This window comes from Colossoma macropomum, unplaced genomic scaffold, assembly GCF_904425465.1.
Source record: "Colossoma macropomum unplaced genomic scaffold, Colossoma_macropomum, whole genome shotgun sequence".
Lineage (NCBI taxonomy): Eukaryota > Metazoa > Chordata > Actinopteri > Characiformes > Serrasalmidae > Colossoma > Colossoma macropomum.
The window spans coordinates 36,328,322-36,356,199 of NW_023494791.1; the positions used below are offsets into that span (position 1 = coordinate 36,328,322).

At 41.4% G+C, this 27,878-nt stretch overlaps 1 protein-coding gene across 2 annotated transcripts in view; it reads left to right on the forward strand.

Moving 5' to 3' along the window:
* lef1 (lymphoid enhancer-binding factor 1) overlaps window positions 1–21,455 on the forward strand; it is a 62,749-nt gene extending 41,294 nt beyond the window's left edge. The window contains exons 6-11 of one of the 2 annotated variants that reach the window (XM_036574953.1): window positions 236–355; window positions 1,469–1,631; window positions 3,135–3,242; window positions 6,687–6,735; window positions 7,551–7,591; window positions 20,014–21,455. In XM_036574953.1, coding sequence (XP_036430846.1) covers window positions 236–355; window positions 1,469–1,631; window positions 3,135–3,242; window positions 6,687–6,735; window positions 7,551–7,585 — 475 coding nt within the window. In that variant the 3' untranslated portion in view covers window positions 7,586–7,591; window positions 20,014–21,455. The remainder of the gene's footprint in view (window positions 1–235; window positions 356–1,468; window positions 1,632–3,134; window positions 3,243–6,686; window positions 6,736–7,550; window positions 7,592–20,013) is intronic. The other variant, XM_036574954.1, reaches the window with a different exon arrangement.
* The last annotated feature ends 6,423 nt before the right edge of the window (window positions 21,456–27,878 follow it).

Genomic DNA, 27,878 nt, shown 5'->3' on the forward strand with positions numbered 1-27,878 from the left:
TTTATTTGGAACAAAATTTGTTGGCTCACATGAATGATGAATATGTCATCAAAACACCCACATCACTAGGCAGGGCATTCACACTGAAAAGAATCTATGCATGAGCTCATGCATGTTTGTTGCCCTGTACAATATCAGAATCACAAAGGACAGTCTTGCCACAGCAGTGAACTGAAATCTTTTGCACTTCTAGTAAATACTCATTCGCTCACTTGTGTTTCTACTCTGTTTTCAGGTTTTCTCATCACATGGTTCCGGGACCTCCTGGACCTCATGCCACAGGTATCCCTCACCCTGCCATAGTCAACCCCCAGATCAAGCACGAGCCTCCCCATGAGACTGACCTAATGCATATGTAAGTGGCCCCTCTTCATCTTCACCTTAGTCCATCCGCTGCATCGGTTTCTGTTCCAAAATATATATAAATATAAAAAACTATGAATATAAAAATACATTTTTATTTACCTAGGCATTTTCCTAGTTTTATCATTTGAGCCATCAGTAGTAGTGCAGGCTGAACTGCTAGGGTGTCCAGTAAGTGAATTCAAAATATGCATTACAATCATGTAAACTGCCAACTAAATACTGATAATTAATAGAGAAGCTACATTTTAGATAGAATGAATGTTTTAATTGACTAATTGTGACAGCCCTAGTGTGCTCCCTCCTACAGAGAACTGCTATCGACTGCAGCAGAGCACAACCTGGCAGCGCAAAACATTTGTAGAATTTCAGCCTCTATTAGCCTCGATGGCCCCTGGATAAGCCATGGTGAACAGATAAGACTATCTGCTCCATTTGGCCCTAGGTAGCTGATACTGGTCTCAGATTTGACCACAAAGGCTGTTTGGCCCCACAAAGGGAAGGGAAGGCTCTCTCCTCTGCATTAAAGCCAGAGAGAGAGAGAGAGCGAGGGAGAGAGGCAGAGAGGCTTTGGTTGCCATTACTGGTGAAGTAATCTCTCTCTGCATGAAAGCACCCAACTGGACGTGATTAAAAGCGTTCCACTAGCAAGTCAGGCTGCTCTCCCATTGGACGACGAAAGCAGGCGCACGCCATTCTCACACTCGCTGCCGTCGCCGTGGCGGCAGCCCCAGTGACTCCTCTACGCTTCCCCTCTTCATACACACGCAACACCCCCTAACGCCTTAAACTCAAGTCCCACTGATCCCGACTACTCTCAAAACTGAATACCTTACATATTAATTTTATAGTAGTTACTGGGTAATTCAGGGTAGATAATGGATCATTCATAATAGCACTACCACTCTCACACATGTAAATATGTAAATGCTAAAACTGTTTAGGGTTTGTATTATAGTAGTTACTTCAGTAATTAATAATGCAATCATTAATAATTGAATAAAAGGCTTAGGTTTTAAAGGGTTAATAATGTGGTTTTGCTTTGTCTTTTTTTTTTTTCCTTCCTCCTCATTTTAACCATCTGCTTTTGCGTTTGTTTCTGCAGGAAGCCTCAGCATGAGCAGAGAAAGGAGCAGGAGCCCAAAAAGCCTCATATTAAGAAGCCGCTCAACGCCTTCATGCTGTATATGAAAGAGATGAGAGCCAATGTGGTGGCAGAGTGCACGCTGAAGGAGAGTGCCGCCATCAACCAAATCCTGGGCCGGAGGGTAGGTATCAGACCCCCTCTATTCTGCCATAGGACCCCCTGTTCAGTTTAATCTTATGAACCATAGACTTATTATTCAGCAACTGTTGTGAATTGCAATGACATATTCTATAATAACCTTAATATGTAAGCTAAGTAGGGGTTAAACATGTCAACTAGATGTCTAAATGTGTGTATCCTTTCTTTTTTGTGAAAGTTAAAAAGAGACCTAAAAGGCAAGAGCCTTATCATAGATGAATGTTTAAATAAGTATAAATGTAGACACATTGTGAACAAATGATAAGCCTTTTGTTTAACTTACAATTCATTACAAACCCCAATGCTAAGTACAAAATACTGTTGTGCTTTAGAGATGAATCAATCACTCTTGTCACTACATACTTTACATATGTAGTGGATAGTAGTTATTGAATACTTTGTTGTTGCTGGATAATAAGCCTTAAGATAACTAGCTATATAATAAGAGTTTAAAGGGTTAAAGTGACATCCGAACAAGTGTGGATTGATGTCCCCCTGAGTTTTGTTTAAACCAGTGTTCACCATCTCTCCTCTTGGAGATCTTCCTTCCTGAAGAGTTCACTTCCAGTCCTGATTGAACAGACCTTACTCAGGTCATCAGTTCACATAGTTAGTTTGACCAGGTGTGCTATATTTGGGCTGGAACTGAAATGCAGGATGGTAGATCTCCAGGGGGTATTTCGCAAAGCAAAGTTTCTCAGTTTAGCAAGACAACTGAAGCCTAAAGTCAAGCCCGTCCAAGAGGAAAGGAGCTGAGGGACATTCCTATTGCACAATCCTCAACTTTGGTCTTAAGTTATCTGGCTAACTTAAGTCCTGCTTTGTGAAATACTTTCCAGGAGCAGGGTTGGTGATCACTGGTCTGGAGAATTAGATCTTCAAGCCACAATGGAAGGATCATAGAAACTGGGCAGAACAGAGTCTAAGGGGGGAAACTTATCCAACCACAGAGTGCCAAAGACACTAAAGCAGTGAGATTTTACCTTACGAGCAATTTGGTCCTTTAAGAAGAAAAGGCAGGCTGAGTGGTGCCGACACTTGCCAAGAAGTGTTCCTCTTTTCGGAAAAAGAGGAACCACTGAGCATGTTTAATGCCTTAACCGAAAGCCTGAGCGGTTTGAGGCAGCCAGCCACAGCAAAGCAGCATTCTGCGGCTGTGTGGGGTAATTGCCCGCTGACATAGTTTGAAGTAAAGCGCCGCTAAATTGGAACCAGTGTTTTGATATGAAATCAAAGTTCCCCCTCTTTTTTTTTCCCCTCTGTGTGCAAGTTAATCTCTTCATCGTGTTTCCCCTTCTCCCTCTTTTCCTCTGTCTCTCAGCCCCACCCCCTCCCCCTGCCCCCCCATTCAAATAATTTGCTACAAATCCTTTTTAACTTCCAAAACACTAGCATGCGTCTCTTTGCTGGGAACTTGAAAGTACAGGAGAGTAATTGACTGACTGCATTTTCTTTTTTTTTTCTAATCTCCCTTCGCGCTGAACAGTGGCATGCTTTATCTCGGGAAGAGCAAGCTAAGTATTATGAATTAGCCCGCAAGGAACGGCAGCTCCACATGCAGTTATACCCAGGCTGGTCTGCCAGAGACAATTATGTAAGTATCTCTACAGACACACTGGCAGATGAGGTGTGTGTGTGTGTGTGTGTGTGTGTGTGTGTGTATGTGTGTATATGTTTGTGTGTGTTTTTCAACACTCTGACCCCTTGGCTTTACTCTGTCAGTGTAATAGCAGATGGAGATGTCTGTTCACAGACAATTAGAGCCAGGATTTCTCCCTCAGTCCTACTGGAAGAGAGAAAGAAGAGTGTGTGTGTTTGTTTGCATGTCGATATATGTATGTGCACACATGAGTATACCGTGGACTGCACGTCAAAAGTCTGGGGACACCTACAATCTTCAAAATAAAGGTTCCTAAATTGTTCTTGGATTGAACATAGAATTCTTTAAAAAGCTGTTACTGGTACAGAACTTTATCATGTGAAGGTGCTTTAACTTTAAAAAGCTTATTCACATCTGATTTACAAAAAATCATCCTTTGAAAGGGAACCAGAAGTGGTTCTTTTGTGGCATTGCTCCAAAGAACCCTTCTTGGTGCCTTCAACTGCCTAAAAACGCAAAAAGGTGGCTATGCTTCTGCTGTTTAATCTGCTGTTCATTGTTAATCATGTGACTTCTCAGCGCTCCTGTCACATTCGTTTCGATGTGTAAAGAAGGTGAATTCTGAGATTTCGATTTAGTCACAATCTGCATTTTTGATCAAAAAACACATGAAGCTAAGACTCATTAGTCATGTTTTATCATTACTCTCATTAAACATAGCAAGTGCTTTCTAATTTGAATTGCACTCTGAATGAGCTTGGAAAAAAATTGCGTCCATTAAGAAAAGAAGCCTTGCTCTCCTTTTAGACAATGATAGAAATATGATAGCACAAAGAAAAGCTCCAGGTCTACACACTAAACATGATAAAATGATGTGGCTGTTGCCAACAGAGATGCCCTTATCATTATTATTATTATTATTATTATTATTATTATTATTATTATGCACCAATAATATTATGTATTTATTTATTTTAATCCCGAAGCTGGACTCCTGTGACTTAGATGTCAAGTGCCTCATGAACCTGCCTTGTAACTCACTCACTCACATTTAGTAGGCTGAAGATTCCCCACAAGGGGGCACTATTGGAATTAATATATGCATGAAAAAGTTTTGTGCTTTGCATCAGTGACATTGTGTATCCTTGTTAATAAAGAAGAGCATAGTCTTTATAGGTTTGGAGTAACTAAACATTTTAAAGACTAGGCAGGTTTACATTCTACAGACTGAAGCAAAAAAGTGCTCCTATTAATATTGATTGTATTGCATGAAGAATAAACATTAAATGAACAAGCAACCCACAGTGAAGGCCTCACTACACTGAAAATCTAGCTTTGTCTTTACATCAGAATTGAGAGCAGGAATAAAAAGCATACTCCTTGTAAATGTATCAGCTCATGACATGTGCATTGGTATAATTTATTGTACTTTTAAAAGGTTGGATGCTCTAATAAACTGAAAATGGAAACATTAATGTAAAGCAAATCGTCAGGCACTGCATATTGTCTGCTGTCACAAAAAATGTATCGAATCAAGAAACTGTCTTATTTTATCGAACCAAATTATGAATTTTGTAAATCCTTACACCCTTAGTTTTTCCTCTACCTGCTCTTCATACCAAGGAAGACAATTTGAATATACTTTGTAACACAGCATGTTCATCAAATGGTTAGCACAATGCTATTTCATGTTAGCTAAAGCTGTTCAGGCATTTGTCTTAGTTGATTTAAAAGGTAACAGTGAATATTATACATTACGCAAATTATAGCGAAGTGTCCCTAAATGTTTGACGGACAGTGTGTATGTCTGTATGCGTGTCTCTTTTGAATGTGAGTCTGCCAGCTTGTGTCAAGAGTGTGGCTCCAGCACTCACAGTCACTCCACCACTGAGGCGTTTTGCGCTGTTTGTCTGGCTCCCCTCGGACACGGCCGGCATGGCTCTCTCGCTGCGGCCCCTCGCAGCACTGAGGGCTCCACAGAGGCCAAACCACAAAAACACAACCAGTACGGTCACTGTATTTCACTCAAGCGGCTATTTTGGTGCCTTTTTTAAGACTCGTATGTAAACAGTATAAACAGCTTCCCAAAAGTTACACTGAAGAGAAGCAGGCCAGTGCTCGTCAGAGGGAAACGTGCAAAATGCTAAACTGAGCTACAGCTATACCCTTTACTTAAATAGGACAAACCTCACTGTGTGAGATTCTATTCCTGTAACGTTCAGATTCAGGGAATATGATGATGGAAGTGAACGCTGAAACCAGTCACTGGCTGGGAAGCCAATGGGGGCAAAAGGGGCTCAGAAACACTTCAAAGAAGGATGAACTTTCCACTCGGCTGGTTCCATTAGCAGTGGGCATACAGCTGTATTTAACAGTGTTAAGCGCTGTGAGCACATCCCTGCTCTGTCACACACACACACATACACACACACACACTCTCTTCACTGCTCTGGGCTTCATGGCTCTGTCAGCCGCGGCTAGAATACACAGATTAGCTGCTGAATAAGTGGATTATCAGACTTTTACAGCAGGCAACCAAAGCGCGCCTCATATTGGACTGCAAAATGACGGCACAGAGCTATCTATACCTATAGTCACCCTGCTAGGGGATTTAGGAGTAAGCTACAAATCCTCAACCAATCCAGACTTCTGGTTCGAGAGCCGGTGTTCATGTAAATTAGAGTAGGCCAGATATTTCCTTCCTATGTGTAACTTTTTGATTGATCATTAGTCCCTAATCTTGAGTGGTTAAGATTAGTAATGAGTGTTTGAATTGAATTAATGTTTTTTTTTTTGTTTTTTTTTTTATCGGTGGTGCAACTACCAGCAGTGCAGGAAGGGCAGTTGACCTATTCATGCTCTGCCCACAAATGTATTCTTTCATAGCAACTGTTCTGAAGCTGGGCAAGCCTTACAGGGCAACTGGCGTTCAACCTAATGAATTTAGGTTGGAGTTTAGATTCACTAATATGAGTTGACTGTGCTGCACTCTTTAAAAAAGGCTTGTTGGCTTAGATGAATGGTTCTATGAAAAACTTGACTTGGTGTAGAACCTTTACATTATGTAGAAGTTCTTTAAACATGCAAAAATTATTCTGTAAAGAACCATCATTTGAAACATTCTCAGACAGGTCCTTAGGGATCCCTCATATTTTTGCTGTCCATCTGTGACTCCTAGTTATAGACAAAAACCCCTTACTCTAGTCAATCCTGGTTCCACATAGGCTTTCATAATTTGAAAAATTAGATTGGATAAGGTAGAATAGGAAGAAGAGTACCTTCAGTGTTGTGATTGGCCAAAATGGTGATTGGCAGGGCTTTGGCCGGCGGTGTCCAGCAGGGGATGAGCGAATATGGCAAAAGGCAGATGGTTTAGAGTGGTCTAGTGGCCGTGAGTGCTGGAGCCACACTTTAAAAGTTCTCCCGGATATTTTCTAGGGAAAGAAGAAGAAGAGGAAGAGGGAGAAGCTCCAGGAGTCTGCCTCAGGTAAGAAACGTCCTTGAGCCTTCCTCCTTTCTTTTTTCTTTCTTTCTCTTCCACTCCTTTGCATTTGGCTCCTTTTCTTTTTCTTTTTTTAAACCGGATGTACTGCACAGCTGCCTTTAAATCTTGTTCTGGTTTCTGACCATGCTGGTAATTTTCCAGTCCCCACGCCACTGCTGCATGTTCCGCACACAACTGCGATATAAACAAGTGTTTATGACTTGAGTGGATTTTCAGGGAGCACTCCACTTTTAAAACACTCAGCATTTTAAGTAGCCTGCCTGGCCTGTTTGTTGTATATGCAGACAATTACAGCTCCCAAAAAGAACCACCAGTGTGGGCTTTTGGATACTGTAGTGTACTTGTACTGCGGCAGCACATAGACTTTCAGAGCAGTCACTCCATCCATCCCTCCATCGCTTATTCCATGAGATTCACAGTCTTTGGGATTAGTCTGTCCATTCTGTGATAAAATTCAGCTCCCTCAGGCTTTTTTTTCCCACTCTCTCTTTCTGTGCCCTGTCACTTTGGCTTCTTCAGAGAGATATGACAGGCCTTCTAAGATTCAATATGATGTATTTGCACTGTTTACCGTGCTGTGTTTATGTATAAAACAACTTCTTTCTTACTGTTAGTCTGATAGAAAGGCCTGTACAATATTGTTTTAGACTTGTGTAATGTAGAAGTGTATCAGTCGTCACTCGGTGACTAGAACATCAATGTGTTGATCTTGTGTAACACCACGTTTTGGCATTTAAAGTTAAGTTTAGTATGTTAGGAGACCCATCCCCATTGTTAAAAGCTGCCATTTTCTGCAGGTACAGGCCAGAGAATGAAAACGGCGTACATCTGAGCAATGGTAAGGCCCTGCCTATCCCTGTCCAGTCTAAGTGACTCTTTTGCTGTATTCCAATGTATTCCTGTGCTTTCAAGACAATATGATGCTTAAATACAGACTAATCCTAAAGGTTCATCCTGAGCTCACCAGAGCGCTGTGTTTGTATATGCGTCACTCATGTTCTGCCACTTCTTTTGTCATGCCTGTGTATTTTTATCTCCAGTATTTTTCATTTAGATTTATTTATCTCTTATAATTCATTGTCCAGCCATTGGTCAGTTGTGTCATCTCTCTCTATTTTGCCTCGCTGTTGGAGGAGGATGTAGCATTGCACTGTCGTTGTACTGCATGGTCTGTTATGTACTCTTGTACTGTTATGCTCATCTGATACCTGGAGAGTTATTTCACAAAGCAGGACTTCTTAGTTGGCCTGATAAGGTAAGTTGCAGTTGTCACCAGCGATAACAAAAGCATGGTGTATTTCGAAAAGAACTATTTCTCACTCATAGCATATTGAAAGAATATGAGAAATTCTGAAAATTCTGACAAAAATATAGATTCTAAGCTTTCAATCTGGACCACATTTAGGTTTAAGTAGAAAAAGAGATGTTTTTAATACAATTGGAGTTAATGAAAAGAAGGAAAAGCATCCATTACTTATAATGTTAAATTTTTGCCATTTCTTGGTAAGAAACAATACATTTTAATTTATTGCGCTTTTCAAAACCTCAAGGTCCTAGTGTTGGCTATACTAATAGAACAAAAACAAAAGATAAAGACATGAAATACATGTAATTTTCATGCAGTGCAATACAATTCTTGACTAAACAAACTAAAAAAAAAATAGACATTTGAGTGGTTTAGCAAAACAGAAGTAATACCAGTCTATATTTAAGGGTTAGCCTGAACTTATGATTGTCCAAAAGGAAGTGAAGTGAGGAGTTTTAATATAGGAAAGTCCTCGTTTAGTCTTGCTAAACCAAGATGTCCCTGCTTTGTGAAATTCTACCTGATGCTATGGATATATACAAGGTGAGCTTGGAAGTAACATGTATGAAATCAGTGCATATGTGGTCACAAGAACATTCTACATTTCACTCATATGAGTAGTCACAAGGTATTATAGACTTCTTTTTCAGGTTTTTTTTTTGTTTTCTGTGTAATCTTTGGCACAGATCTACAGCACACATTGCTGAGGCCTGGCCACATAGCCAAGCTGTGTTAAGAGAGTATGTTGTGATTGGGCTGGTTTTAAAAGAGCAAGGCCAGATGTAAGCCCTCTCCTACCATTCACCCATATGGCCCCCATGTGTAATCGGACCGACACCATGAATGAACAGTGGCCTTGCCAGCAGTTTCTGCTTGCGCTTGGCTTTTCGCACCATAGCGGTGAAACTAGCCACCATGTGGCTTCAAAGAAAATCCTCCATAAAAGACAGAACACTATAAACAAGGAAGAGCTCCTCTTCATTAAGTAATAGTCCATAGAAGCAAACCCAGCAGCTGCCAGTATGAAGCGAGAGGGCTTCTGTCTTCCTAATTTCCTTCTTTTTTCCCCCGGTTAAAGAGTCACTGCATCCTGTTATTCCGCTTCCTCTTTCTGCAGCGAAAAGCCACGCAGATGTGACAAATCTGCTCGGCGGACGAGACGAAAGCAACCAGACAAAGGTTTTATGGTCGATCGATTCGCGACCCCGTGGCTCTCTCTGAACCCAAATTGGAGCGCTTTTCTCCTCCTCTTTTCTTCTTCTGCAGGCTGCACGGGCTCGGGGGCCGCTGGCGAGAAAAGCAGTCTATCTCTGATCCAATAATTAGCAGTGCAGAGCAGACGGGGGATGGACACCCTTGCTGATTCATTGTGACAGCCTTAAACTAATATGCATAATACCAAGAATACTGCTGCTACCCTGAAAGCCCTCAATTTATGCAGATCCCAAGAGCTGGATTGAGGTTAGCTTAGCGTAGACTCCAGAAAACATCTTTTAAATGAACTTATTTGTCTATTTCTGTTATCCGCCTTCGAGCTCTCAGAGGAACGGAACATGGCTGTTTATAATAGCATGCATCAATTTACATTTAATGTAAACTTCCTTATTTTTTCGGTCGAGTTTTGTTTTTGCATGGATAACAAATTCATGGCTTTCGTTTGTTAAAGAAACATTGGCCCTATTGTTTTTGGAGCTAAAGTTTGAGGTATCACGGATAAAATGTTTTTGCATGAGCCTTTGAAGTCGAAAATGGGCCCTTTTTTTCCCTTCAAAAAATTTGGCATCACGACATGGAAACGACAACCTGAGACTCTGTTTCCTCTCTCTCCGTTTCTCCTTTTATTTTCAGACTCACTCTTGTTCTGCTAGGTCTGTATGTGCATAACGTCACATTAGATTGATCGGTAATATTCGAATTCCGTTTCATCTAACTTCCCATCTCTTTATCTTCCTCGGCCTGTTTTTACCCGTGTGGGTTTTTGGAGCTCCTTTGAGGCTTTTGAGGGTCTAAGCCCTCTGATTTGCAGCCTTTGAGATTATCATCAGCGTGTGGATGCACACATGCCTTCCAGGCTGCTACCTTTTGCCACTGTTGATTTGCTGCAGGCTAGAAGAAAGCTGTGTAACAATACAGTGGGCTGTTATACTGGGGCTGTATTTTAAAGCACAGTCCTCTGCCTGATTCCTCGAGGCCATGCTGCTTTTGGAACCACCTGGATTATGACTATTATTGGAATATTATTAGCAATGCTGGAATAATAGCAGTATAGGGCGCAGTGATGGGTCAAAAAGTTTGTCATCTGTAAAAAAAAGTAAAAAAAAAAAGTTTACTTAAAAACAAAAGCTCACAGTAATGATGATAATGATAATATCTAAGATTTATAATATAAAAAACCACCTGGTGTTTAATTGGCAACAGGTCAGTAACATGATTGGCCATAAAAAGAGCATCACAAAGAGGCTGAGTCTTACAGAAATAAAGATGATAAGGTGAAAACTGTGCAGGATATTAGTGCAACAATTCAAGAATAACATTTCTTAACATAAAATAGCAAAGAACTTTGAGATTTCATCACTTACAGTACATAATGTCGTAGAAGATTCAGAGAATGAGGATAAATCTGTGTGTGCAAGGGATAGAGACAGAAACCAGTAGACTTGATTCTGTGGTGTATATCACTGCATGGGCTTAATAAACTATAACAAAAACCACTGTCTGTGAACACAGTTCATTGCTGAATCCACAAATGCAAGTTAAAACTGTACAATTCAAAGAAGAAAGCATATATAAACAGGATGCAGAAACACCGCCGCCTTCTCTGGGCCTGAGTTCATTTAAATGGACTGAGGCGAAGTGGAAAGTGTCCTGCGGTCTGACGAATCAAAATTTCTAATTCTTTTTGGAAATCATGGACGCTGCATGGTCCTTCGGGCTAAAGACCATCTGGCTTGTTATTAGCACATAGTTGAAAAGCCAGCATCTATGATGGTATAGGGGTGCATTAGTGCACATGGAATGGGTGACTTACACATCTGTGATGGCACCATTAATGCTGAAAGATATATTCAGTTTTTGTAGCAACATATGCTGCCATGCACAGGACATCGTTTTCAGGTAAGACAATCTCATTTCAGCAAGACAACACCAATCCACATTATGCATGTATTACAGCAGCATGGCTCCGTAGTAAAAGGGTCTGGGTGCTAAACTGGCCTGCTTGCAGTCCAGACTGGTCACCTATTTAAAATATTTGGCACATTATAAGAAAATAAATACGACAAAGGAGACCCCAAACTATGGAGAAGCTAAAATCCTATATCAAACAAGAATGAGAAACATTTCTCTTCCAAAACTAACCCTGCATTCATCTACCTCAGTAACATGATTAAACTGTAAATCACTTTGAATAAGACGGTCTACCAAAGGCATGTAAATGCAGTAGTTGATTTAATAGTGAACACTACTTGATGGGCTCATCGATTATGTAGCTAATTGTTAGTCGCAGCCCTAGTGAGGTGATTTTTTTTTGTTTTGGAACTGTGCTCTTCCTCACAGTTCCAAAATTTGTTGTAGCTGCTGGCAGGCTGTTGGGTAAGGTTTGCCCTGAAGCTGGGTGTGGCTGCTGAGGGATTTAGTGTGTGCTTTGGAGGCTGTCTGGGGGCACTGTGGGAAAGTGGTGGAGGTAGGGGCGCTCTGGAGGACACTACTCAGTCTGAGGAATGAAAGGGCGAGCTGTTCCAGTCGGAGCTTCAGCCTCACACTCGCTGCCCCGACCACGGCCTCTGATGTGTGAGGGCAGGAGTCAGCTGTCAGCCTTTGAAGAGAGAGAGACAGACAGAGAGAAAGAGATAGAGAGAGCGCGAGCCCAAAAACTAAAACCCCTCATGAGAGAGAGGGGTAGAGTGTGTTCTTTTAGCTCTGTCTGTCCACAGAGTGAAGCAGCAAGCTTCTCTCTCTCTGCTGCAGTCAGACAGGATTCAACCTCAGCCCTGCTCCAAAACCCTTCCTGTTTTCTTTGCAGTTGAAGTTACACTCTGTTCTCTTTTGACGCTTTGGTATAGTAGAATGGGAAAACTTTTTAACTAAGTGAAATGTGCCAGTTAGGGGTTGCACTGCTTTTTATTTCTACTACTTATTTTAAAAAACAACTACCTGACCTGTTGTCATTTGCCATAAATAAAGTGTTCAATACATCAATGAACAGTTTTATTAATAGCTTGCAGCTAGTGGCTAGTGGTGGATTCTTCATTTTGATGGGTGTAGCAGACGTTTTTTTACTGACATTCAGTGTAGTCTTATGCAACTTACCATTGACATTAGAATTGGTTTCATCACTTATGACACATTTCTGTACTAATGAAGTACAATTGGCTCTACTTTTTGTCAGAAGAACTGCTTTATGGACCCTCCCCTTTTGTGTTTACCACCATACTGTGCTAGTAAATTCAGGCAGTGTCTGACTAGTCAACAGCTGTCCACATTGCCAACTAGTGGACAAAGTTTCATCTCTACTGGCACAAGAGATTGCATAGACTACCTGACTAGTCTGTGCTATCCCTAGTTTCAGTAGAGCTGTCTCTGGGGCGTGACTCATTTAATGCTGATTCAGAGGGAACTCCCTGCACCAAAATCCTGACCATAGCCATTTTAAAGAAAAGCAATAATCTGGTTCTGTGTTCATAAAGCTTCATCTGATCTAGGATCTGTTCCTGTCAGTAAAGTCATGATAAATACCATAGGAGTCTGATCCTAAATCAGCACTCCTGATTCTGAGAAGCTTTGTGAATACAGGCTCTGGTCTCAGAGCAGGCTGACTGAGCTGTTTTCACATACCTGAGAACTGTACCTGCACAAAGAGAGAAGCTGTGGGATCAGTCAGAGGCAGCAGGCCAGCTAACGTTACTGCAGGCAGGAACACAAACCCTCTTATTCATCCATACCAACAGGCTGAGTGCCAAAACGCAGCCTCTGCGGCACTGGATGAGTGACTGAAAGGTGTTGGTGTGCTTGTGTGTGTGTGTGTGTGTGTGTGTGTTTCTGTGCTACGTCTCCAACTCTAAACCTGTACATTATTGCACATATATTATGCACAGTGTGGTTCCAAAGTTTTAGGACAGGCAGGAAAATTGGTTGAGCCACTACTGTATAACATTATTGGATATAAATGAACATTGTTGTACATTATGTCCAAAAGTATCCAGATACCCTCACTAATCAGTGAATTTAGCTACTTTAAGGTTGCACCTATTGCTGACACTGGCGTTACATTATGAACACACAGCTGTGTAACCTCCTTAGAAAGCACTGCCATTAGAATAGGATGCTCTGTAGCAGCCACACATGAGCATAAGGTCAACATGCCCGGTGCCAAGCAGTGTCTAGTCCCCCAGTATTGAGCTGTGGAGCAGTGAAACCGCATTCTCTGGAGTGATGGAACACCATCTAGTATCTTTAGGATGAGTCAGTGTGAAGTTTGTGATCCAGTACTGATCATCAGACATGAGTACCTGACCCCACTAATGCTCTTGTAGCTGCAAGTATGCAGTCAAATCCTCACAGCAATGTTCCATCATCTAGTGCAAAGCCTTCTTGGAAGAGTCAAGGCTGCCACTGCAGCAAAGGAGACAAACCCCTACTAATACCCTTGATTTCAGAAGAAACGATGAATGAGATGTGTACAAACTTTTGGACACATAGTCTGTTAGCGTTGATGAGTTAGTTGTAATGATTTTGATGATGTTTCTTTCCAAGCAGTTAATGTCCAGATGAGTAGTTTCAAATCATATCCCAGGTGATCTTTGCACTGTGCTGTGTGTGTAGTTGCAGTAGGTGCAGTGTAAAGAGTATGATGACTGTGAATATGAATGCCGTCCACCTCCGCTTATTGTTTAAGGTGGAGCTGCTGCTGTTACTGTTGCTGTTGAGTCACACACAGGTCTATTGTCCAGACTTCAGCCAGCTGTTGGCGCAGCATGGAGGTCGAGACGCCCCTGTGTGTTGTGATGTCTTCTCCATTTCCTCTCTCTCTCTCTCTCTCTCTCTCTCTCTCTCTACTCACTCACACACTCCAGCCATAGAGTTCCTCTCCTTGGGAGTAAATCTGGCTCCTATTGTGAATGCAGGCGGATTCCCCTCTCCCCCCGGCCCCCTCCTTCTTTTCCTCCCCCTTCCACCCCCCCACCACACCCCACCCTCTGAGTGGTGGCGGAGGCTCTTTGAAGCGGCCGCCGATAGAGGAGTGCAGTCATTGTGCTTTGCTTTGATAGTGCCGCCCCTGGCCCGCAGCACGTCGGCCCCGAGCCCCCACACTGCTGCTGCTGCAGCAGCCCCCAGCCGCCAAGCCTTAGATGTGGGCAGCCCCCGCCAAGCCCCCACCCAACCCACAGCCCATGGACCCCCATCCACCCCCCAACAACCCCCCCACGCACACATAAACACACACACAGCCCAGCCACATGCCTGAGGTTTGCGAAGCCTGTCGCCTCCCTTCAAGCTCTACCTCCATCCACATGCCGTCTCTGCCCTTTTCCCCTCCCTCTCTTTACCACTTTTTCTTTTCTATTCTGCTTCTTTTTTTGGGGGTCTGCTTTAGCTGACTCCCTTTAGCAAGAGTGCTTGAAAGTCAGCGGCCAGGAGAGAGCAATACAGAGAAGGAAAAAGGGAAAGAAAGGCGGAGAAAGATGGACGAGAGAGGGAGAGTGATTGAGGGGGAAGAGGTGAGACATGTCTGAGCCAGAGAAAGAGTGAAGTGGACAAGGAGGGAGGGATGGAAAGGTGGAGAGAGACAGGGAAAGAGAGGGGAAGAGAGAATGAGAGAGAGAGAGAGAGAACCCCCTCCTCTTCCTCTAGCATGGCTGGTTGCAGTGGGTTTATAAAGGTATAACTGCACTGGGGCTTTTCCCTTTAATGTTAGCGTCTCAGGCTCAGAGGAACTGCTGACAGAACGAAGCACTTTGTTTTAAACATCATTTTCTTCCAGGTGCTGTTTTATTGCTGGGCCCCAGTTTTTTAGCGGCTTCCCCCGAGCACTGAACTGTTCATAGCGGCCATTTGACTTTATGGACTCGCCTCTGCCTCGCAGGGCGTTGCCAAACCAAACGCAAAGCGCTGCAAGACCAGGCCACTGGCACCACGTCAGTATAGAGAGAGTGAGCGAGAGAGAGAGAGAGGGGCTTTCCACTCGGCTGGACTTAACACAACCCAGATTATGCTCACACACACTCTCTCTCGTGCTTGCAGCACTCACTGTTGGTGCTTTATTCAGACAGAGTCAGGCTGTGATGTCATACGGACTTTGATCTTGTTCTTTCCTATTTCTCTCTCTCTCTTTCTCTCTCACACTCTGTCTCTGTCTTTGTTTTATTGAATGTGTTCCTATAGCTTAGAGTGAGTGAGTGAGCGTCTGTGCAGTTGCGCATGGAGCTGGTTTGGTCAGGTACCCTCACTGTCTCCTGTGGCCTTGGCTCACTTAGAGGAGATGGAGCAGAAAAGATCAACAAATTTGCTGTTTCCTTCTCTCTCTCTCTCTCTCTCTCTCTCTCTCTCTCTCTCTCTCTCTCTCTCTCTCTCTCTCTCTCTCTGCCTGCTCTTTCTTTCAACCCTCCATTTCTCACTTTTCAATGTCTCTCAGCCTTTTTTCTTTTTCTTTCCCCTCACTTTCTCTCTCTCTATGCCTTTTTCTCTCTTTCTCTCTGCCTTCTCTCTCCCTCATTTCTTTTTTAGTGTCTCTGCATTTTTTCTGTCCGTCTCTCTCTCTCTCTCTCTCTCTCTCTCTCTCTCTCTCCCTCTCTCTCTCCTTCTGCCTTTTCTCTCTTTATCTATGTGTACTCTCTCGCTCTGCTTTCTATCTCTTTCTCTCTGCCTGCTCTCTCTCCCCATTTCTCCCTTTTTTAAGTCTCTCTCCGCCTGTTTTTTTGCTCTCCCTTCACTTTCTCTCTCTCTCTCTCTCTCTCTCTCTCTCTCTCTCCCTCTCCATGTGGGACTCTTTCACTTAGCTTATTTTCAGAGTAATTTTTCTTCCTTTCTGAGCAGCACCAGAGAGAAATCCATACCTCCAGTGAGAAAGAGAGAGAGAGAGAGAGAGAGAGAGAGAGAGAGAGAGAGAGGGAGGGAGGTGTGTCGGCGGCCCCAGCTGCGGGCTCTTTGATTTGCCCTGGGAGGTGAACGGGCCGATTGAGGGACGCAAGGCCGTGCCAGTTATCTTAACCTCACACACTTCAAAGAGACTCAACTCGCCAAGGAGAGAGAGAGAGAGAGAGAGAAAGAGAGACGTGAGAAGTGAGAGTGAGGAAGAGAGAGAATGTGGGAAAGGCAAGGAGTATGAGAGTGAGGAGGAGAGAAAGACAGACAGAGTGAGGGTGAGAGAGAGAGAGAGAGAGAGAGGCTGGACCTGGTAAACAGAGGAGCGTTTCATTTCCTGCGAGTTTGGCCGGGGCATTCCTCAGCTCTAATGGGGAGTAGCTCTTGAATCCTGGCGTTTGTGCGCTTGTGTGTGTGTTGTGTGTCGGTGGTCCGTGTGAAGCTCTGGCCCGTTCTGTCCTCTTCCCCCAAGCACCCCCCTCCGCCTGCCCCAGGCCGGAAGGGCAGGCAGAGCTCTTTTCATGTGCTCGGGGAAGGAAAGAGGGCACGGGCTGCACAGGAGCTTTGAGGTGGCGGGATGAAAAGAGGGACGGAGGAGGTAAATAAAAGCTCCAGGGAGGCTTTGGTCACTGCCCCTCTCTCTCTCAGTATTCCCCTCTCTCTCTCTCTCTCTCTCTCTCTCTCTCTCTCTCTCTCTCTCTCTCTCTCTCTCTCTCTCTCTCTCTCTCTCTCTCTCTCTACTGGGGTCAGCTCTCACTGGATATGCCTGTCATCCACATGTGGTAAAGCAGCAGTAGGGGAGCGTATGCATGTGTGTGACTCCTAGCTGGACGTTGGCTCGAGGGATCTTCTGTATTGTCTCTCTTTGATCAGGAATTCCATTTGATGCGCTTCTGAAACACGTCCGTAAAGCTTGTCAATAACCAAAATGGAGCTTGTAGCATTTAATTCTTTACGAAACGTGGGGTATCTGATCGGTTTTAACATGCTGTGTCAGGATGATTTTCTGTGCAGTGTTAGAATTTGAAGGTTGGGGAACATCAATGAAAGCTCTGAATAATGTTCCCCAGTTTTTCATTAAAATATTACACAAATATAGGCGGGTCAGGGTTATGGTATATGGAGTGGCCGTGTTGTATTGGTTGAAATGCTTTTGTAGCCAAATGCTCTGGACGAGACATGCAGTCATTCAGTTAACCTGTCCTTCACCTTTCTGAAGCTTCTCCATGCTGAAGACTTCACGAGCAGTCGTGCCACTGAATTTTCCAGCTCCATGATAAATTGAGCATGATGTTCGATTTACTTCATAATTCATGATGGAAGGAAAAAATGTCCAAATTTTTTTCAAAGGGTTATAGCTGTTGTACTGTGAATATGAATCTGTGTTTAAAGAGGAAATTTTTCAGTTTCTGTATTCTCTATTTTCTGACTTACACATTTCTTTACAGTGGTGGTGATAGGAACCAGGGGCCATGATGTCTACAACACAAATATAGACAATTTACTTTCTGTACAAAACCACCATTTTTATGATGGTGTTAAAATTGTGGTAAAAATGTGAAAAATAGTTTTTTGTTTTTTTTAATGCCCTGCATGAACTTCTCCATGAATAGACTTTAAAAAATGATTAAGTAAAATAATTTCTCAGTGTATTCATAACCATTTTATGTAATGACTTTTGTAATGTAGATTTTAGAGGGATTAAAGTATTTGGATGTCTGCTTCCTATCATCACCACTCTGCACAATTCCACCTTGTTTCTCTAGAACGGAATATTTCAAACATGAGTCCAATCTGAATGACTTTCTTTACATATTAATGATTCAGCTATGCAGAATTTATATTACTGATAGACAACAGAAACTGCAGTGTATGTCATTTGCAGGGTGCTTTATTCACGTAGTCTTTGGGGGCCCCACATGATCAAGACGTTTTGGAGTTCATTTTGAGCTATATGTGAGTTATTATAATGGAGACAGAGTGTAAAACTTCTAAACTAAAACACCTTGTGAACGCGGAGCTCAGGATAGGGGGCAATGGTGCACTCGTCAACACTGTTCGATGGACCACTGGCAGTAGTCCATGGATTTCAGTTAGCTTGCTGGAAAAGTCCCTCAAAACACTAACAATTAGGATTAGGAGATTACATAAGCTATGTGTGCCAACTGAACACCTGTATCGGCAGTGGGTTCATCTTAAAGTAGCTAAATTCACTAATTAGAAGGGCTGTTTGAGTACTTTTGGACATACAGTGTATGTAAGGGTTGTAAGAGTTGTAGCGTTCAGAAAGCATGGGGTTGTGATTTTATTAATGCAGACTTATGTCATCTGATATATTTATAAAGTATTGTGATAGCCTAATTTTAGATGCTTATGATTGATGTGCTTCAGTTAAAAATAAATCATTTTTAAGTGTAATAGTCTTTAAAGAAGAAACAACGTCAGCCAATACTCAAGGTTTCAGTATTTGGTAACTAGTGGGGAACCCCCTCAGCCTTATGATTTCTAAAAAAAAAATAAAAAAAAAATACACGTATAACTTTTAGTTCATTTTTAATTTAATGGAATCATAATATTCTGTCTAATAAAGTAGAATATTGTATTTGAACCCTGCAAGTATTACAATAATGCTCTTATTTCATTGTTGTGTTTTGGTTATAAACTGTATGCCAAACACAAAATTATCCAATCAGTAACGTTATCCTCCATAGTATCTAGGCCCCATGTGTCAAACCCAAGGCCAGCGGGCCAAGTCAGGCTCGTGACACAATTCAATTTGGAAATTTTAATTTTTTATTAATATTAGCCCATTTCACTGCACTACAGTAATGTGTGCTCCACCCCCTCCCCGAACAACGATCTGTGGGACAGCACTCAGCTAATGTAGTCTATTGGTTTATCTAAAACAATTTGTTTTAGATAATTTGTTAATTATTTTCAAATAGTTGAAGTATTCAGTGCCTATTTTTTTGCTGTTGAAGTTTTGGCATATTTTGAATGAACAATGGCCAGTTGGGGTTGTGGCAAAATGTTAAGTAAAAATAAAATAAAAACACAGCTGGCCCACAGATTTGTTGAGATTTTTCAGTGTGGCCCATTTAGTGCTTGAAACCCCTGATTTAGGCAGATATCACCAACCTCGCCCTCTCTTAGTTTAGGACTGGTCTGAAAGCCTAACACAGGGGTGCACAGTCCTGGTCTTGGTGAGCCAACACACCTGGCTCTAATATTTAGACGTCTCTGAGGTCCCTCATTACCTGGTTCAGGTCTGCTAAATTTGGGTTGGAGCTAAACTCTACAGGATGGTAGATCTCTAGGACCAGGACTGAGCACCCCTGGCCTAATCAGATTAACATGTAATAAGGAACCGGCCGTGGAATGACATTACATTTTGATTTACAATGATTGGGACCAATTTCATGAGAAGAATATCACTGTGGTCTTTCTGGAAGTTCTTGATACCTCACTGACTGTGAAGGAGCTGTAGTTAAACCAAGCTTCATTTAGTTAGAAATAGAAGGCAGTACGTCACATACTTGGAATGAAACATGCAATGTCTTTTTAAAAGCTTCACATATCCATATTAAATCTAGATCAGCCAGAAATGTTCATGTGATTTGATGTTAGCTTGGTGCTAACATACTACTAGAAACACATAGGGGTGCTAGCAGAAATTAGCATTAGTATAGAAGTGGTTTCTCATTTTCAACATTTATGGTCCAAACTGAAGGCCTGGCTTCAGTCTCAGATCATCACTGTTGTGTCAGAAAAGGAAAAAGTGGTACTGAACTTTCAGTTCCACAGAGCACTGGCAGTCATTTGTTGCTGCACCCTCAGTGATCTCATCCTTTTGTGTGTGTGTGTGTCCCAAACAGGAGGAAAACGAGCCGCTTTCTCCTCGTGCAAAGCAAAGGCAGCAGCTACGGGGCCCCTTCTGGAGATGGAAGCCTGCTAGATTCCATGAACCTCTGACCCCACCGCGACCTCTTGATCCCCGCCGACCTCTTGGAGGGCTCCAGCTCTCAGCGTGCTCCTCTGCTGTAGAGACACTGAACTGAAAACAGACAATCATTACTCGCCAAGACACACCAACACACACGCACACATACTTAGCCCCTTAATAAACCAGTACACAGACACACACACACACACACACACACACACCTTCGTTTGGGGTTTCTGTTTCATTTTTTTTGGCTTGTTTGGTTCTTTCTTGAAATTGCTCCCAAAGTCCAAGTTATTGCACTGATTGTTCCAGTAATTTGTAAAACGCACATCACCACGCGCACGCAGAGGGAAGAAATAACCGCACCCCTTCCACACCTGTCCCTAAGTTATTTTAAGTTATTTGGCACCCCTGGTTTCTGTATGTACAGTCCAGTCAGTTCATTCCAAGCACTGTTTCACTGCCCGTCCCCAGTTCCCCACCTCCCCTTCTATGTAGCAATTCGGGGTCCAGACACCCTTTCAGAAGTGTTCGGTTTGCAGCATGGAGGGATCATGTGTTGGCTTGGAAACATTCTCTCGTTTTTATTTTTGTTTGTTTTTGTTTTTTTTGACCAGTTGGTGCAAAAAAGGATCAACGTTCTTAGCTTTCATTTTATGAGTTTTAAGTTCATTTTTGAATGCTTTTTGTTTTTTTGTTTTTTTTCTGTATTTTAAAGTTGTTTCATCTCTTGGTGTATATTTTAAGTGATTTTTATTTTTTTTTTAATCTTTATTTTTTATATATATATACTGGTATATATATGAGAATAAGCTTTGAGACAGGAAAGCTGTTTTTTTTCTCATTGAAGCATCTTGGAGAAATGACATTGAAAGGCTTCTTTTTGATAACTGTTTGTAACTAACAGTGACATCCCAGTCTTGCTCAGATGTAAAATAATGCTCAGTATGTGTACTTTCTAAAGAAATGTCTGGATATGTCACTTTTTTTGGTATTTTTGCAGGCAACATTAGGACAAAGGTGTTAGAGTGGGTACTCAGAGGCCTATATTTTATTGTTCTAAATTGACAAATGAAGCAGATATATATATTTACCCCAGCACTTGCCAGTCTCTTTTATTGCAATGTTCCTCTGTCCTCTCTATCTGGTAGGTAATAGTGTGGTCTTTTGCCATGTTGTTTATTACATGCAAGCATTTCTGTAACATTTTATTAATTTTATGTTCTATTTTTAGTATTATCAGATGCATTTTTTTAAAAAAATTAATTCATTGTCATATTTTGAATCACTGTCATCTTGGTTTAGCACTTTGCTTCCAAGTGGTCACATCTGAACTGTGTTTCTACATGCCTAAAGAAAATAAATAGGAATCTTTGACTGATGTTTTCTCTTTAGTGCATTTGATCATGATCCTCACATTTGCTCTACGATTGCCATATTTGCTGCCTTTTGCAAATGCGGTCTTTACCAAGAAGAGGAACTGATAGAAATGCGCTCAAAAGTGGTGTTTCAGAATATAACGTGTGCATCTCTGGAGAGACTTCAAAAGGCTTCAGAAAATGAACCAGCAATTAAAACAAACTAGATTCCACACCTGAGGTGATTGCCAGACAGCGTTAAGTAGATGACACTGAAAAGGGAAAATCTAAAAATATGCTGAAGCAAAGCGTTTGTGTATAACAAACCATGGTTGAGCTTAAATCAAGTTTGATAATGACCACACATTTTTTTTGATTTCATAGACTTTATTGCAAGGGTCCTGATTTTAAATCTGTAAGTAGTCTAGCCTGTTATTCATATACGTATGTAATCATCATCTTCTACTTCAGTATTTTATTTTTCACAATATGGCAAAAATAGTGTGCGCAGGAGTTCATGGTGAAAACTGGCACTGTAGCTCCACCTTGTGTTTGTCTCTCTTTTCCCAGCAATATTGTGGAAAGTGTGGAAAGCTGTGGCCTGTTGAGGACACTTAATGTTGCTGTACATTTTGCTTTGTTTGCACATTTGTTTCTCCCACAGTGCTCATTGCTTTACAGCCTCCGGTCATATTCATATTACATCTTCTGCCTAGCAGTTATTTTTGTATTTCAGCCCTGTTTGTTTTCACTGATACTGAGTAAGCTTGTAGCGAGGACACTTCCTGGATCTGAAATAAATCTATCAATGGGAAGTTTTAAAGACTGATGCATTTGGACAGGTTTGGGGAAAATCAGGTGAACTAGGTGAAATTTCCCTTTAAGGTGACCCCTGCCCCTTACAATCAAATGATCATAAAATGAGTGCATACAAATTTTACCGACAGTTGTCACGCATGGTAGAGGTGTGTGTAAATTTGAGTGTGATATTTTAACAACCTCAAAAAAATGCTTGATTTGTTAACTGAATAAATTATCAATATCATTCATAATACTAATAAGAATTAAAACAGAAAATAAAAATAATACTAATAATATGTGCTCTTGGCAATCCAGTACTAAAGTAGATGTACTTATTTTACATGCACACTGATGTAAACAAATGCTGCCACTATCCCATGTTCCATTTAAAGACGACATACACTGTGCTTTTGTTTTATACTACTGACACCATTCAAAAACTAAACAATACAAAACACAGTGCAGAAGCATCTCATACATGCTGTAATGCAGCAGTTGAATGTTATTTGAAGGTTATTTAAGAAAAATAATTGTTTATTTCACATTTTATTCTTTCTTGTAATTTTAACAATATAAAGTTTGGTCACTAGGGGGAGCAGTGCACTCATAAGCCACTGAATGCTGTTGTTTTTCTACCGAAACATCTGCATGAATTAGAGCGTGCACTATGTAAATGATGAGTAAATGAGGTGCTGGTAGACCGGCACTTGATTTCACGCACTGATTTACCATTTGTTCTCTCATCGTACTAAAGTTTCACAAAGCAAAATTGTTCATACAAAAATAAGAAAATAGACAACAAATACAAATAAATCAGTGATATGTTCAATAATAGGTTATACTTCTGCTAATGTAAATTAGTCCTCCTGCTCTGTTGCTCCAAAGAAAGAAATAATTGCAATGCTGCTGTGTTGAACTACTTTACTGCAAATAAGGCTGTGTTTGTCTACTATGGAAGGGTATATGCGGATCAACACACAACAAACGATAACATGAAAGACGGTCTGCAGACAAAAACATTCTTACACAGGGCAGTGTGACTGTTATAGCATGTCATGATATGGGTCATGATAAGATGATCATGATAATGAGTGGAATTGTGAAACATCAGTAAGTACGACATCAATCTGATAATTCCTGCCAATCATGTTGACCTCAGCACTGCCCGCTTGCTTCTATTATATGTGAATTTTAGATAATGGCTTTTCTGTTCTTTTATTAAGTACACTGAAATGCAACAGAAGTATAGTCTGCGGGAATTGGCTTTGTGGTACAGACGCAGCCGACAAAGAAAAATGTCACTTTGGCAGCCTAGTCTTACCACAAGATAGAGGAAGACTCTGGATAGTAACAGAGTCTTAAAAAAAAAATCACATGTAACCTGGAAAGTGTCAATGCTAAATATGCTGTGTATTTTAATGGCATATTTAAAAATGTGACTTTTGACCTATACTTTCCTAACAGAAACACACATAACTCACACATTTATTATACAAAACGGAATCACACAGAGAGGAATGTGAGCATTTTAACAGTAGGTTAAAATCCAGATTTTCACTGAACTCTCAATAGTGAACTAATCCATTTACACCCAAAGATGTGAAAAAGTACAATAAGGAAATTGGCCACAGATTTTTTTCTGTTTGACAAAAATAGCTCATATTTTGTGTCAGGCCACTTCATGGCACTGCCTATCCATATTTAAAAACTTTGCTAATCCTTATACTTCGTATTTCTAATATTATTCAAAGTCAGAATTTTAGAAAAACTAAGAAAAAGTCCAGATTTCTCTCATAAATGTCACATATGTCCTCTAGTTACCCACATATTACTGTAATTTGACCTGTTCTGAATCAGATGGTACCATTTTTTATTCCAGCTCCTTGTAGTTTTTCTGTGACAGCCATTTTCCTATTATACTTTTTTAGTCTTTCATCCAATAGGGTTACCAAATTTTGCATATTTTCATGACAAATTAATGTTCTGTTTATCACAATTTGATCATTTCTTATGAAATTATAAAATGGGCCAATATCTCAACGAATCACCACCAACATTTTAATTACCACCTCACACACACACAAAACATACAAAGAAAGTGTGCCGTACAGGAGAATCCAATACATTCAAATGGGAAGCCACTCTGTAATCTAACAATTGTGTTTCCCTGAAATCCTCATTTTTTTGTCTTTCAAACTTTCCTTCAAACACACTACATACACACATATGCGCACATACACGCATGCATGACCACACACACAATCAGACACTGTAGCCACTGTGACCGATTTCGATTCCGATTTCAGATTTAAGCTCAGTGAAAGTTTAAGAACTGGTGTAATAAAGGAAATTCCAGTGCAGGTAAGACAAGCTAGTCACCTGTGAATAATCAACAAGGTGTGTTTTTGCTGAATCAGGGCCTGTTATTCAGATATTAATTTGGCATCTACTGTGGAATTAAAATGCAAGTTATGTAGTTATGAGAGGCTCTTAGAGTTTCAGGTCAAAGTACAACAAAAGCTTAACACTAAATCAACCACTTTAACAGGTTTCGGTGCTTTCAGTGAATCCCACCCCCATTCATTCATTGGTGAATCGGTGTATGTGATTAAAAATAAACACATCTTCCTTGAACTTCAGTTTGTTTTCCAGTAACTTCACTCTATGAACTGTGCAACTGTGCAAAATTGATGCCTGGGCTATGAGGAGAGACTGTGAAACTGCAGGAAGAGAGAGAACTGCTTTATACTAGAAGGATGGAGTACCCCTGGAGTGTGAAGAGCATAGAAGTGAAGGAGAAATAGGGAGGAGATGGGGAGGTGGTGAGGAACAAAATGTCATCACACACAAAAGATGGGTGAGTTTTGCAGACAGGAGAACCTTTCAGGTGTGATCTTCCTTCCCAGCTTCACTGCATAACTCCATCTGAGAAATCATGGACGTGACATGCTGAGCTGTTGGGGGCCAATAAGAGGGGGAGAGAACTCTGAAGGTAGTTTCTGCTTGCACTAGAAAGCCGGACCACCTAAGAACAGGTTATATTAACGCCAGCTGCTCATGAGCCTTTCTGAAGTCTTGAATTTGTATCTGGAATTTGCCTGCAGCACCAAGAAGTTGGAGAGTGTGATCTGGGAAGTCCCTGCCAAGACACAGAAGCTGCACTGGTTCTAAAGGTGTGTCCTGAGAACAGGTCAGGAGGATAACCAACCAAAAACCAAAAGCAGGCGTGTGGAGTGCAGAGAAACTGTACTTAACCCTTGTGTGGTGCTCAGGTCTGTGGGACCCATTTTCAATGTTTACCAAAAGAAAAAATGATGTGATTTGCTATTATTTTAACCTCAGCTTCCTCTGCCTTTGTTCATTTTCTGTGAAGAACATAGACAATAACACTGTGTGTATGTGTTTGTGTGTGTGTTTGTATGTGTGTGTGTGTGTGTGTGTGTGTGTTTGTGTGTGTGTGTCAGGGTGGACAACATGGAGAGGCTGCTGACTGGCTACAGCTGCTAAAGGAGAACCCTACGCTGGACACTTATGATATTTTAAACATCTGGTATTTTCACATAAACTGTTACGGCTGTATTGATTAAAAAAAAAAAAAAAAAACAATAATGCGGTGGGTTTACCAGATCACTGAGTAACAAAAACACAAACACCACACAAGGGTTAAGTGAAAGTTTCAGTACCTTGTCAAAATATTACACTATTAAAAGTGGAAGTTTGGGGCGGCAAATATGAGTGAAAGTCAAAAAAGTATCAACATTTAAACACATGCAAGTCCATAAAAGCAAAAATCTACTGTTTTAACACAAATGAAAATTTTCTTTTGTTTGGAGGAGGGTGGCGAGGTGGTGTGTGGTGTGGTGAATAAAAGGCAGGACTGGTCTTTACACAAACTCGATTGAGCGTGTCAGGTGTCACTGCACTCACGGCTGTTTCAGTGTGATTTCGGAGATCATCCAGTGTTGTGGAACCAGCGCCGAATGCTCTGAGCTGTCGGAGGTTCACTGCTGACAAAAATCACGTTGCACAATTATGATAGATTCACTCTTATTGAAGTGGAGAACACAAAACGCTTTCTGCTCAGGGGTCGCATCTCCTCGCAGACTGAAGGGAGCCATCTTCCTGTGAGAGTCAGAAACTCTATGGCTCCTCTTTCAATTGGTATGTGATTGGTTCCTAGGCGCCGCACTTTAAAATCGTATGAATCGTTTGAATCACCCTGTATTTTGTCATATTGCTCAGGCCTAGTCATCATTATCTGCAATAAAAATGCTGCTAAGTTTTGGTTTATCATGATAAAAAAGACACATTGACTTGTTTTCCCATCAGAACTGTTATCATTTCCCTGCTGTATAGAGCTGTTTGGAAATGCTGTAGTCTTTTTTGGACGTCTGTCTCTGTTTCAGCTGAAAGGGGGCAGGCTGAAGTCCTGTTAAAGGGGAATTCCACCCATTTTTCACATTTCTACATAATTCAGTGGTTGAGATGTAATCAAAGCCATTCAGAGTAGTTTGGTGTGAAATGGTTCACTGTAGAGAAACTTACAGACTTACAGACTCTGACATCTTTCCAGTGGTGATAGGAACCAGGGGTCACCATGTCCTCAACACAAATATAGCCATTTTATTTATTATCCAAAACCAGCAGTAAACCTACACGTCTTGTGAGTGTTTATATATAATGTTGATGAAGGTAAAATAGTGGGAAAAAGTTTTCTTTAGGGACTATTTTGCCTCACAACACCCTGCACCACCATGAATGAATTAAAAAATGTGTTTCAGACCATATATAAAACAATATCTCAGACCTCAGGCAGTGTATTGACAAGCATTTAACTGTTTTTGAATGAGCTTTTAGAGGTTGACACTTCCTGTCACCTACCACGTAAAGTAAATATATACATATATAGTTCAGACCATGCCTTCGACATGTGGTGGTGGTAGTATGAGAGAAGACTGACTGAGGGAGGGGGGGGCTCAACTTGGGCTGGAGTTCTGGGCAGCTTCTGCCTATAAATAGAAGGCCGGACCCTCAGCTGTAGTAGGACTGATTTTGGACTGAGAACTAGGAGGGGATGAGGTGGCGGTGGGGATTGTGAACATGTCATCACGGGAACAGAAGGCGAGGATGTGAATTTATGGGGCATGAGATTGGAAGAAGGAGGGAGTTCAAGCATGTTCCTCCCCCCAAACTTCAGTTATAATATAACCTAAGAACTACTAAAAGTCTTGGTCTTGACTCAGACTCGATGTGTCCCAGTCTTGGTTGTGGCTAGTTATGTATTTAGTTACTTTCTGATTGTAAAGCGTCCTTGAGCATAGAAAAGGTGCTACATAAATAAAGGTGATGATGAAGATGATTTTGCCCTCACCCATTTATGAAAGTGTAGCCTATTTATTTACTTTATCAGCTCAGGACAGAAACCTGTGAACATTTCCTAAAAACATCTACTAAACCATGCAGAAATGCACCCTCAGTCTTGGATAATAGGCAGTGCACTGACAACAAATAAGAACGCTGCTTTATAAAATCACGTTCTGGCAGAGTTTCTCACCCACGCCGCTGCTCCAGCACAGCTGACTCGGCACATGAGAGATTTGGTCATTTGCCTACAAGCGAATCAGGTGTGTTAGAG